Source organism: Coturnix japonica, chromosome 3, assembly GCF_054131305.1.
Source record: "Coturnix japonica strain WE chromosome 3, WE-NBRP24, whole genome shotgun sequence".
Lineage (NCBI taxonomy): Eukaryota > Metazoa > Chordata > Aves > Galliformes > Phasianidae > Coturnix > Coturnix japonica.
Window position 1 is genome coordinate 6,454,334 of NC_140665.1, and position 13,097 is coordinate 6,467,430.

Consider the following 13,097-nt stretch of genomic DNA (forward strand, 5'->3'; position numbering starts at 1 on the left):
ACTCTTGCTTCTTTTATGTTAAAGACATCCCCACTCATCCTATTACTATCAGACTGTATACAAAGCCAGTCCCAATTCTTCCGATGGCAGGTGGGACCTAAGACTAGATAGGGCCTGAGCTTAGTGAATGCATGGAACCTTAGAGAATGAGTCACCTAGAGCACTCTACAGCTAATGCACTTTAATGCAAGCACAGCCGCACACATGACAAGGAGCAAACCAGACTATCACCCAGTAAAAACAAGGTTGGGAGAACAGAAATCACTGTTCAGCATCCATTTTTCACTTCTATGCTCAAGTCCTGACCTTCTCCATGCTTCTCTTCTTTTATGACTTCTAAACGGTGAGAAATTAATCTCTATGCCAGTAGCACACCAATTCATCTGCATATCTCAGCAATGACTAACAGCTGACACATCACATACATAGGTTGATGAATGGAGCTCTGAATTTTACCTCTCTTGTTTCAGTAATGCACCAATATTTCACAATCTTCCATCACAGAAAGGCAAAGCAGGTCAGAGCATTAAGTCAGCAGGAAGTGGAGGACACCTTCCTATCAGCCAGTGGCAAAAAGCACACTCATAATGCACACAGGCCCAGGCACTGTAAGGCTGGGACAAATCACCAGAGTAAAGAGCTAGTGCAAAGCCCCAGCTATCTTACAGCAAGAAGGTCTTGTAATATAGTGATGCAGCCTGACAAATAGCTACAAACAAAAACAAACCAGAACAAGCACTACTGCAAGAATTGCATTCTGCCCTGGAGACTTGAAGCACTTCTTACCTGTGGGTGGTAGACGCTGAGAGATTTCACTTTGTGCAGTGGTAACAAGACCCTGATGAGGAACATTTTGTGCTCTTCCTTCAGAGGCAAAGCAAACCCATTGATTATGCTGAAAAGAAGCAAGAATCTCATTAATTTCTTTATCTAGCAGGAACACAGTATGTCTCACCACAGAAGAATCAGTGAGACGCCCTAGCTTTCATTAGCAACTTGAGCGAACACCTACCACTAGAACTGCAGTTGCTGGGGCCCAACCTTGCAAACCACATCCAGTGAAAGAATGCTTCCTTATCAGGCATGGCAGGGAAACACCTCTAAAGGAGCCAAGGCTCTGTTCCTTTCTGTGCCAGAATAAGCCCAGGAACCTTCAGACACAATTTAACAGAATCTCCAGGGAAGTCCAGCACAGAAGTAGCCCAGTCATCAAGGCTCAACTTCAACAGAACAGAATAACAGCAGCATAAGAGAGGGCTGCTTCAGCTGAAGGGCAGTCAAAGCTATGGAGAAGGCTGCCCACTGCTTTGGTTTCTCAAGGCTGTGAGAGGCTCTTTTGCCTCAGCAGGCAGTTAAGTGTGGCTGGGCTCAAACTCAAAAGAACAGCAGACAGATGTGGGGAAGAGAAAGCTACCACTACGTTTGTCAGCAGGCTGAAAAGCACTGTGTGCTTCACCAGAGTGAGAGTCTCTGAAAAAGGTAGTTCCTGCAACACCAGCTGGAAGAGAGCACTACTAGCTCACACAGCACACTGAGCTAGGACATCTCACCCACTGTGAATCCTCTGGGACTTACAAGACCATCTTTACCTTCCTAGGATCTCCAGCAGCTCTGCAATCCCATTATGATGCTCTGTTTCATAGATAAACCTGAAGAGAGAAGAATGTCATTGTCAAATACTGGATCCAGTCTGATGAGGAAAAGGAAGGAAAAACAATGGAAAAGGGTATTCTTCTAGAATACAGACTTCAGATTAGACAGATCAAGATGGGAAAGATGGAGGCAAATAGTCTATTCACAGCTCCCTGATCAGCACAACTTTAAAGAAGCTAACATTCACCAATCCCAACATTGGCTATGTATGCTGAAGACAGGTTTTGCTGCTCTCAGGCACAGGCCAAGGGTATCCATACCAAAACAGAATGATATAACTAAGTTACTTGTCTAATTAAAGCCTAGATCAGAGACAGTCTAGTTTATCTCACTGGGTTGTACCAATCATTCATCCGGCCAGTGGCACTAGGAATCACCTCACCTGTAAAATATATTGTTGATCTGCCGCCTCACATATGCTCGCAGACCCAGGAACTTCCCATAGATCCTGTGCAGGATAGTCTTTAGGAAGTCACGCTCTCTGGGATCTTCACTGTCAAAGAGATCCAGCAGCTGTGGGAACAGAAATTCAGTGCCTACATACGTGACTGTCCAGATGTGGCTTTGAGCAATACTAGGCAGCGCTCCTACTCAGAAGTGGGTCCTGCAGTCAAGAGATGCCTTCAGCACCTTGAGCACAGGGGCCTCCTCCCTAGCCTCAAGCTGGTACCATAAAGCACTCTCATCTTCTAAATCACAGCAACGGCCCAGACACTCTCCAGAGCAGTGTGTTCCATGCTCCCCCAATACCCCTCTCCCACCTATAAAATGATAACAAATTCCAGAGACCACAGCTTGCACACACTGTTGCCCAGATCTCATAGTTCTAGCTGCTCTTTCAAGAAAAGACACGCAAAGAAAGAAAACCTTCATTATCTAATATCTCCTGATTAAACCAGACTATTTGCATAAGACTTTGGCCAAAATCTGCTGCATGTCCTTCACAAAGGTGCTACACAATGGCAGGGGCCATGATTACTTACAGACAGTACAAACTTCTGGTCAATGTATTTCTTCGCTATATTTGGTTGAAAATCAGGTGACTCCAAGAACCTGAGGAAGAACTCGTACACCAGCTGCAGGAGGAAAAAAAGAGATCACTTAGAAATCCTCCTCATATTCTCATCACTGTTTACTTCACATTTTATGTGTTTTCCATCTCCTTCAGAGCTTGAAAGAAGGCTGAAAAGCCTGAGCTGGGGCACAGAAAACACAGGAATATGCATTTCCTCACCCAATGACACTGATTCAGCTGCCCTCACTGTAATGGGCTATGGAGCGGTGGCACATAACTGCCCAAGTCTGCACGAGATCTCATCATCTCAGGTTCTGACAAAGACAAAAGCCACCACCTACAAAGATCAACATACTAGGCCTGGGAAAACCTCCTAGCTTCAGTCCCCACCTCTACAGAGAACAGACACCTCCAGAAGAAAAGACAAAGGCTCAGGTTTATTAGAAACACAGAACAGAATGGTTTGGGTTGGAAGGGACTTTTAAGATCATCTACTTCCAATTCCCTGCTACAGGCAGGGACACCTCCCACTTGATCAGGTTGCTCATAGCCCTATCTAGTCTGGTCTCACATGCCTCTGGGGACATATCTACCACCTCTCTGGGCAACCTGTTTCAGGGTCTCACCACCCTCACAGTAAAGAATTTTTCCCAATATCTAGTCTAAATCTACCCTCTTCCAATTTAAAGACACCTCCCATTGTCCTGTCACTACATCATGCTACAGAAAGTCCTTTCCCAGCATTCCTGTAGGCCCTCTTCAGGTATTAGAAGGCTGCTGTAACATCCCTCCAGAGCCTTCTCTTCTTGTAAGGCCTTGAGACACACCAAGGAAGAACAAAAGAGCAAACATGAAACGGACTTCAGGAAAACACTCCATGTCCTCTGATCCCTGGGAACTGACTTCAGACTTGGACTGACCCTACTAAACCACATGAAACTCACACCGTGTCACAGCCCCACAAGAACAGCCAGCTTGCTTTCAGAAGGCTGCTAGAGTTGAGAGTACTACTGCTACCCTAGACTGGTAAGACTATCTAAAGGCAGAACCTGTCAAGAGAGAGCACTTCTGAGGGACAACTAGGCCAAACTAGAGCATTGTATCCCTATATTCTATCTTTGGAGTAGAAGGAGCTGTGGGGCCACCCAACCACTGGTAAAACTGAGCTACCAAGGACAGCAGCACAAAGAAATATCTGAGGTCACAATGAAAACTCAGCAATGCACCTCTTGCCACAGGCCTGTGCTGCCTGCTGCTGACTTAACTCTAAGAAATAAATGCTTCCTATCGTTTGCAGCACACTGGTGCTAAGGATGTGCCATTCCCATCAACACTCACATCCCTTTGTCAACCACAGCAGTGAGAAGTGATTAACCACTGCTGCAGAACCACACTCTACATCCTCTGTGTTTTTGTTCCATCCTGCAGTGACTAGCTCTTGCTTTGCCTTTGTCAGATTGACTGCATATCTCCCTGCAGGTATATGAGGAGACTCTTACAAACTTACCTCCTGACTTACGCTTCTGAGCTCTATCAATCACATTTGTTCTTGCCTTCATAACGCTTTTCACCTTAATTTGTCTTAAACTATTTCTCAGGACACAGCTTACTGAAGAAGTCCTCAGCCCCTTCTCCTCTTCTTCCCTTCTTGTTCCCCATCTTTTTCTGATCACATTTGCTCCCAGTTACTGCAACTGTGTTACATCAGTATAAAATAGACGTGTTAGCAGGTGCTAGCATAGGTTTTGCTTTGGCAACAAGCACTCTTCCTCCTCCACATGCCTCCGAGAAAACACAACAAGGAGAGGAGTGCCATAACAGACAAGGGTGCTGTCACTAATACTGCTGAAGCCTAGAGGATGAGAGCTCTTGAGCCATCAGGATTGGAATTAACATTGTGGGGAAATGTTTCTTACATAGACAATATGGCACAACTCCCTTTATTCCCAGCAAAGCATTCACTTTCAGCCTACCTCAGTGCCACATGAGACTACAGCCATCTGCAGGTGAATGCTGCACAGAGCTATCAGTTTTTCTTCCCAGAATGCCCCTATCATCTGCATTGCCTACATGCTGCTTCTCATCCACGGCCTTGCCCTTCCCTATCCTAGCACACAGCAACCCTCGCTTACTGGGGCAGGCATCCAGGTGATACAGACTCTCAACTTCCCAGATCCATACTTTCCTTCTCCTCACCTGAAGGTGTGGCCACGCAGCCTCTAATGTAGGCTCATCTTCCTCAGGGTCAAACTCCGCTCCTGTGGGATTGGATGATGGCGGAAGTGTCCGGAAGAGGTTCACTGAAAACTGAGGTCAGCAAAAAGGAGTATGAATGACATCGCTACTCTCATGATGGGCCTCCTGCAGCAAATCCTTCACTGCACAGCAACACATTTACCATAGCAAAAAGCTTTCCTTCTAGAGGCTGCACGGTTACAGACAAACTCCACAAGTGAAGTTTGCGCCAAGGAAAAAAAACTTCCACCTCTCTTTACATAGGATGGGAAAGACTGAGGTCACACTCCACTCTGACAAATCTGTTTCTCTCCCTCTTGCCTCCCTCCCAAAAGCACATGCATCGGAACAGTCCCCATTTATTTGGCAAACAAGCACATGCTGGCCCCATGCCCTACCATAATAACAGCTTCAGGATAGATGGCCTCAGTGACGACATCACGGTTGTGCGTGATGTATTCTACCATTTCATTGAGACCTGCTCGCTTCACCTCCTTGAATTTCAGGTCACTGAGGGGGTCAGAGATGAAGTCAAAAAGCACACAGCACTGCCGCAGCTTCTGGATGAAAAGCTCTTCTCTTTCATGTGGAGGAGCATCTAGAAGAGAAATTAGGGATTGTCAGACCTTCAAGGTAGGCAAAGCATCTATCTGGCTCACCTAGGAATCAGCATGGTTCACCCCCTGGCACGTATTCCCTTCCTTAAGCACAGTCCCCCCTGAGCAGGTAGAGCAGGAGGGAAGGTAACTCCTGATATGGAGATTGGGACAATGGAGGAACAGCTATTCCATCTGGTCATTTTAAACACTGCATGGATTTCTGATCTGCTAAGCATCAATCCCTTCCCATTACAAGCTACTGTGGAAAAGAAACTCACATTACTGGCTCCCCTCACAGATAAGCTGAACTATCAGACAGCCACCTTTCCTAAAAGGCACGTTTCTGTGAGTAGTGGCAGCAATGGGCCTGGTTGAGTGACTGCTGACAACACTTTCTCCATGCCTTCACTTAAGGCATCTTTAATTGCACCATTATGGATACTAACTGCTAATGCTGGGTAATTGCCCTAATGTAGATAAGTTCAACAGTACTATCATAACTTGTAATGGAAACATGAGAAGGAGGAGGTGGCTCGGCAACCCCTGAGGAACAGGTGACTGAGGGAGTCAAGAGCAGTCTGTACTAAGGTCTCTGCACTTTACCACTCTCCCACACAACCTGCTGGAGAATCTGAAGCAGCCCCAAGTAAGTGTAAGCACCAGGGCTTCAATTGTTTCAAATGTGAAAGCAAATAATGAAGTTCATATTGAATATCCTCTTTTTCTTTTAGGCTACTCATCAATTTGCAACCTACTGCCACACCAAGCACCTTTCCCAGAGCCATCCTTACAGCACTGCTGGCAGGGGGTTGGCAGGACACTACCAGTGTCACCTTGGAAAGAGCCCTTATGCCACAGTGCTCTTCTGCCTGGAGAATGCACAGCTTGTTAGGAAGGTCACTCCTGCCCCACAGTTTCTGTACCTTTAAGGGCTGGAAGCTTTTGCAGTTCCCGGTTTTTGCTTAGGTTGAAGCGAGAAGAGCTGTGTCGACGCTCCTTCTTCACAATCTGGGGTCCCCCTGAGTACTTGATCTTATTTAGCTGGGTTGGTGGGGGGGCACTATTACTGGGGCGCTTATTTGAAGTTGTTTGTTGTTGTTGTTGCTGAGGCTGCTGCTGCGGCTGCTGGGCCTGTTGATGGAAAAGAAAGTCAAAGTTTTATCAACAAGCCTCACAGGCAACAAGACATGGTCAGTTATCTTCTTGGACTGAAGGAACTGGGCGCATTTGTGCCACTGTGCTTGCATTTCAGTACAGGTCATCCACTTTTACAGGGCTCTAGGTCAGTTGTTTGCATGACCAGCATTAATCTGCAAAGTGTACGTCAGTTCTGCTCATATCTGTGAGGTACTGTGAAGGCATTAGAGCTCTCCAGCACATGTGGTGCTAGAGATATGGCAAGCTAGGCCAAGCCTTGCTACAAGTTACAAGAGCTTACAGACATAAACTCTCCCGTGCAGAAACATCCTCTCAACTTTGTGCCTCTTAAAACAGAACTTAGAGACACTTCTTTATTTTTAGCAGTTAACCAGAAGCTCAAGCCAGCGTTTTCTCAGCTCAGCTCTGTTCTGCCTGAAATTCTGCTGGTTTGAGTCCCACTAGAGCCATAGTGGGTTATTACCTGACTCAGTAACACCACATTGACACAAATCATTGAAAACTTGTGCAAGAGAAACACCTCAAGAAAGCAGTCAGTCTATTCCAGCCTTACTGGGAGAGCACAGTGTTCCCATTTCTCCCCAGAATGCCAACCAGTAGTATTTTGGGGGAAAGCACCAGCAGTGCAGAAGCTTATCTGAGCACCCCTCCAAACAAGATATGGCCTGTAACTCCCTGTGATGACTGGCTTACCTGCAGCTTACCCAAGACAGGAACAGTCCTTACCCTGAATCGAATCCTTTCATTTTCCAAGGAGGTGCAGCACAGCATCACTGTGCAAGAAGAGATAACGCACCTGCAGTGTGGGTAGGGTGGATCACCCTCCTTCCACAGGGAAGAAGGGCAGAATACGAATGCTAAACCACTACAGGGGAAAGGTGGTACAGAGAGAAACAAAAGGTGCATCAACAGCCTTACAGGTAACACTCAGGGAAGAGGAACCCATGGGTCCTGCTAGAAGACATCCGAGGCTGACAGAACACATCTGTACATTCGCAACCCACTCAGCAATGCCACATGTTCCCCTCATGGTACATGTGCTGCAGGCCAACAGTCCACAGCCATGTTCCCTTCGCTAGGGAGTCCAGAAAAATCACTGCCACTAACCTCTAGTCTTCAATATCTGGCATGAAGAGAGACAGAACACAGCTTCCACTGCTGGTTATTTAGGAAATGGATACATGCATGCATCGCAAAATTTCCTAGAGAAAATCCCATGATGGGCAAGGCCAGATACACTTTTATATTCAGAAATAATCAATGCTAAAACCCTCCATTGACTTTCTGACTTCAGTCTGAATTCTAGTTTTTGGAGGCTTTTCCTGCATCAGGCCCACTGTCCTTCTATCTTCAACATCCCCCTACTTTTGTAGCATGAATCAGGAGAGAAGAGGCTTGTTTCAAGCTTCTTTAACAGTTTTATCCTTGGGAACACAGCGGACTGCTAAAACAAAGCTTGTCCCTTAACACCCAGGTATCAATCTCACAGTTTTCCTGACATCAGCGTCTGCTGACCACCACAAGCAAACCTGACCAGGCTTCAGCTCCACTCCTGACACCACCACAGCTGCTTGGGGAGATGCTGTTTGTCAGCCATGTGTGCTGGAGAAACCAGGGAACAGCACAAAGCAGTTTGCCCGATGTGATGCAGCAGCCCCACCTTTCCCACTGCAGTGGAGTGGGTTGCTCTGCCAGTAGGATGGGCCAACCCCAATCACAAGCACATTGGAGTTCCCCCAGGCAAAGGCTCCCCAGCTGCTCAGCATTTCCTCCTTGTTAGTTCCCACCACCTCTCCTCCCTGCTAGGAACTTGCCAGTGCAAGTCAATGAGCCTCAGGCCCTGGGCCCGCTCTGTGCCATTTCTATTCACTCTGGGCTCCAGGAGATGCTCTTCTCCCAGCCACTCTGAGCGCAGCAGCGTCAGCTTCTCCTCTGTTCTCCTTCCCATCCATGACCTCACCTCTGCAGGCACTCCCACTGCAGCTGGGTGTATCGCCACTCGGAAAGCCCTTCTGCCTCACTGGTCCCTTGAGCATCCCCCGCTTGCTAAGCTTTCAGCCCAGATCTCTCTCAGCTCCTCCTCCTCAGATGACTCTTCCCTTCCCATCCCTCAAGTCAGTACCTGCTCTTTGTCTGTTGTTACACGGCTTCCCCTATTAAAATCAACCTCTCTGTCTCAGAAGTAACACCAACATGCTGTAACGCTTATGTCTAAATAAAGAACTCCAGGTACTGCAGTAACAAAAGCCCCATGGAGATATCTGCAAAACACGTAATACAGAAGCTCGGTAAAAAGGAGCACCCTCTCCCAGAGCTGTGCATCTCATCAGCGAGGCTCCAAGCTGCCCTTGAGGCTGCAGAGCGACTCCTCTTTACTGCTGCTGCTAATCCCTGCTCTCACTTCCAGGTCATTAACTCTCTTCACCACCCAGCTGCCTCTCCCAGGCTTTCTGGCCAGGAGTAACTCTTTCTCATCCTCTCATCCACTCTGGCTTGTGCTCTTCTATTTCTTTTTTTTCTCCTTAAATAGCTACACAGAAATTCTCTCCGTTCATACCTTCGTCATGTTCCACAGGGAATGATCTAAAAAAATCTTTTATTTCCCACTCTCTATTCTCACATTTTCTTCCACTGCTCCGATCTCTTCTGGAGCAAACTATGCTCCTCCAAAACCAAGCTATGCTGCCTCATCACCTCAGACACCTTCACCACGATGGGCATCTAACAGAGCACTGCACTACTCCACTGCAGGCAGTTCAAACACCACCTCTGGTGGGGATCTACCTGCTTTTGTATGCACCTGCCTTCACCTCAGCTCCACTAAAAACTCCTTTGCTGCAAAGAATAAAACACTACAGGTTTCCTACCCTCTTCATATCCCTCCACAAAGATCCTCACAGGAGGTCCCAGTAAGCCACACTTGCTGAGGTCTGTCAAACAAGAGCTGTTCTTCAAAGAGCTTTCCTCATTCCACCAGCTGGACAACTTGTCTGCAGAACAAGTCACAACTTTCTGGTACCAGGATAAACGAGGACTGCACCATGGCATGCTGGAAGAGAACTGCCCAAACACTGTTCTCATGATGTAAGTCCATCAAACATCTGATCTACTGAGACACAAAGATGACAATCCTGCTCAGCGCACCTTCGGAAAGGCAACCAAACAACCATAACTCAGTGGAAGAATTTAGTTCTCCTACTAATCAAAACTACTCCAGGTGTTTCCTAAGGACAAAAGGCCCTCCTTTGCTCTCCTCCTGTGCTCTTGTGCTTCCGACACAAGAAAAAAGTCCAGCTCCTAGCACACGGACCAAATTCCTCACCCCCAACGGTAAAGTAGAAATACCTTTCTGTGCTTCCCGAAGAGCAGGAAAATTGCATTCAAACTGGTATACATTTCTTCTTATCGAGCAAAGAGCTCTCTTCCATTCTGCAGCAGAGCAGTGCCGAGACAGGAAAGCACCAAGAGAGAACAAACTTCACTGCAAACTCAACAGGGAAATGGAGATGAGACCCGTGGCAGCAGCAGCACGTTGGAGAGGTGTCTCCTTTCTGCTCTCTGTTCCTGTGATCAAAGGAGACCCAACCTTCCATCTTAAAGAAGGGCTGGATTTTGTTTGGGTATGAGGAAGTGGCTGGGTATGTTTTGTGGGAGGGAAGGTTAGACACATCATTTCTGAGTTTCTCCTGTAGTCAGGAACAACCATACATTATGTGCCATTTCAGGTAATGGAAGGAAACTTGTAACTAACTCTCCCTCTCTGGCCGCAGCACTTGTTACCAGGAAATACAGCCACTGGTTTGGATGGGGAAATCACAGTACTCTGCTTTGGTGGCTCTCCATCACCTTTACATTGCAAGACTCAGGCTTTCTTCTTCTTCCTAGAGGTGGGAACTCAACAGACAAAGAGTACCAAATAAATAAAAGGTAAGCCTGACCCCACGATGCCAAACTAGGCGTTCCCTCACTTGTTAAATCAGCAGACAGCCCTCAAGCAAGCTGTCTGTAGCTATATACACAACATAAAACAGGCAGAGGCCAAGACAGGGATGGGATGTACAAAGAGGATCTACAAAACTGCCACCAGCTCCAAGGCAAACAAACTCAGCTGGTTCTCTGCTGGCTACAAGGCAGGTTAGGCACAAGCATAGCTTGAACCTTAAACTGGATTGGCTGTAGCAGGGATATTTTTTGAGGCTGTGCAACACAGGTTCATGCTTTGCAGGAGACCCTAAAGTAACCTTATTTGGACCATGACGTTCCCACTGAACCACAGAAGTCTTCCAGGTCTTCATTAGCCTTACATCTCCTATACCCAGTCCTCCAAATAATAAGTGCAAAACATTCCACACAGAACATGAGCACACAGGCAACTATGGACATGGAAGTGACACAGCTTGCTTGCCAGAATGCAGTATTAGAAAGAAACAAAAGAAAAACCATACCACCACACATGTGTATGCATCCTTTGTTGGACATGCATACAATGTTCTTTCGAGTCAAGCCTCGGAATCCACAAGCACATTGTTTGGGTGCTGGACGTAGCCAAGTCTCTCAGAAAAGCACCAGCTGACCCAAGTTTTTGTTAGTTCTAACACAGCTTTTCATGTTATCACATTCTGCTGAAGCCATCCTGATACATCTAGATTGGCAGCATCAAAATTCAGAATGAGACTCTGCATAGTTGGGGATACAGGCCGTGCCTTTTTGTGAGTAATGCCGAGCTCAGAAATGAAGCTGTTATACCAAAGAAGAATCACTTCATCTCTAGCACTTTATCCCTATTCTTTGAGGTGTCCTAGCAATTATTTCACAGCTTCACTCCCCCATAAAATGCCTTTCAAGAACAAGTTCCTTTTCACTGACTCCTCACTACTCTCCCACTCTGACACCAGGTGACAACAGAGTTGATTGTGCTTTGCTCTGACAGGAGCAATGCAACTGCTCCTGTCTGTCAGGCGTCCTCCTCCCAGGGAGCTGTGGCTTTTCTCATCGACTCACAGAACATCCCCAGAGGGAAAGGATCTGTAAGGATAATTAAGCTCCAGCTCCACACAGGACCACCCAAAACCCAGCCCCAGTGTCTGAGAGTGGTGTCCCAGCGCTCCCTGAGCTCCTGCATCGTGGCCGTGCCCACTGCCCTGTGCAGCCTGTGATGCCCACCGCCCTCTGGGGCACAGCCTTTCCCTCAGCCCACCTGCCCTCCCCTGACACAGCTCCATGCCTTTCCTCGGGTTCTGTGGCTGTCCCCAGGGGCTCCACTCCCCGTGAGGAGCCGCAGGCTGCCATGAGGCCTCCACTCAGTTCTTCTATTCTGTGTTGAGCGCACCCAAGGGCCACAGCTCCTACTTATTCATCCTGGACTCTAGACCCTTCCCCACCTTCATACCCCTCCTCTGGTCACTGATGGCTTAACGTCCTTATGCTGTGGCTCCCACAGCTACACACAGTGCTCGAGGCGAGGCCGCACAAGCACAGTCACCTCAGAGGCTGCCATATCTCTCCCTGCAGCCAGCTTCACCACACTGCCCCCAGCTTTGTGCCAGGCCTTTCTGCAGGGCTGCAAACAGGAGGCTCACCGTGGCTCCTCCATCGCTCTTCGAGGGGCACTAACTTGGTGTGAACTTTCTCCTTTGCTGCTCAATGCTCAGATCCCACGGATCCGGGAGGGGTCCTCCCTTGATCGAGCGCAGGGACAGCGCCGTGCATGACACAAACCTTACCTCTTCCGAATTCTCAGCCCCGCCATCCTTCCCACCGCCACCGCCGGGCTTTGTGGTGCTTTTGGCCGACTTCGGAGACTCCTGAAAGGCCGAAAAAGCGAAACGTTCACCCTGCGCGCCCCGACACCGCGGCCCCGCGCCGCCTTTGTACCTCCTCCCGCTAGAAGGGCACCCTGCGGCCCGCTCCGAGGCCTCTCCCGGGACGGCGGCCGGGCCGTACCTCTCCTACCGAGGGCATCGCGGCGGGAATAGGGGGGTTTCGAGGAGAGGATGTGGATGTGGGGGGGCACCGCCGCCCCCCGCGCGCGCCTCCGCCGCCCTCCTGCACCAGGCGCCCCGCCCGCCCCGCCGTGCGCGCCCCCGCCCCCTGCCGGCCGCAGCCCCGCGCGCGCCCCCGCCCAACGGCCGCGCTGATGGAAGGCCGCGCCGAGGATGGAGGGACACCGGGAGGGAGCGGAGCGCACGCCCGAGGGACATCCCGCCGCTCGGCCTCCCGCCCGCCGCACCTTCTCCTTCTTCAGCTTGTAGGGCATGGTGAGCGCCGGGGCCCAGCCGCTCCGCTCCCGCTCCCGCCGCCTCCTGCGCCCGGGCCCGGCCGCAGCGCGCCGCTCCCATTGGGCCAGCCCAGCCAGTCTGCCTAGCAACAGCCTGCGCTCCGCCGCGCCGACGCAGAGCAGCGGATTTTTCTGATTGGCTCAGCGGCCCGTCCATCAC

At 49.1% G+C, this 13,097-nt stretch overlaps 1 protein-coding gene across 7 annotated transcripts in view; it reads right to left on the reverse strand.

Annotated features, from left to right (window-relative positions):
- PPP2R5D (protein phosphatase 2 regulatory subunit B'delta) overlaps positions 1–12,970 on the reverse strand; it is a 27,604-nt gene extending 14,634 nt beyond the window's left edge. For 3 of the 7 annotated variants that reach the window (XR_014944349.1, XR_014944348.1, XM_015856659.3), the window contains exons 1-9: positions 12,890–12,970; positions 12,384–12,464; positions 6,426–6,633; positions 5,302–5,501; positions 4,865–4,975; positions 2,637–2,729; positions 2,036–2,166; positions 1,590–1,649; positions 787–895 (exon numbers count right to left, since the gene is read on the reverse strand). Coding sequence is in view for 5 of the 7 variants with exons in the window: in XM_015856659.3 (XP_015712145.1) it covers positions 787–895; positions 1,590–1,649; positions 2,036–2,166; positions 2,637–2,729; positions 4,865–4,975; positions 5,302–5,501; positions 6,426–6,633; positions 12,384–12,464; positions 12,890–12,916 (1,020 nt within the window). In the remaining 2 variants the exon portion in view is untranslated. Of the gene's footprint in view, positions 1–786; positions 896–1,112; positions 1,221–1,575; positions 1,650–2,035; positions 2,167–2,636; positions 2,730–4,864; positions 4,976–5,301; positions 5,502–6,425; positions 6,634–10,005; positions 10,225–12,383; positions 12,465–12,603; positions 12,710–12,889 lie in introns of those variants that run through there. The other 4 variants (XM_085542443.1, XM_015856661.3, XM_085542441.1 and 1 more) reach the window with 4 other exon arrangements.
- Between the last annotated feature and the right edge of the window lie 127 nt (positions 12,971–13,097).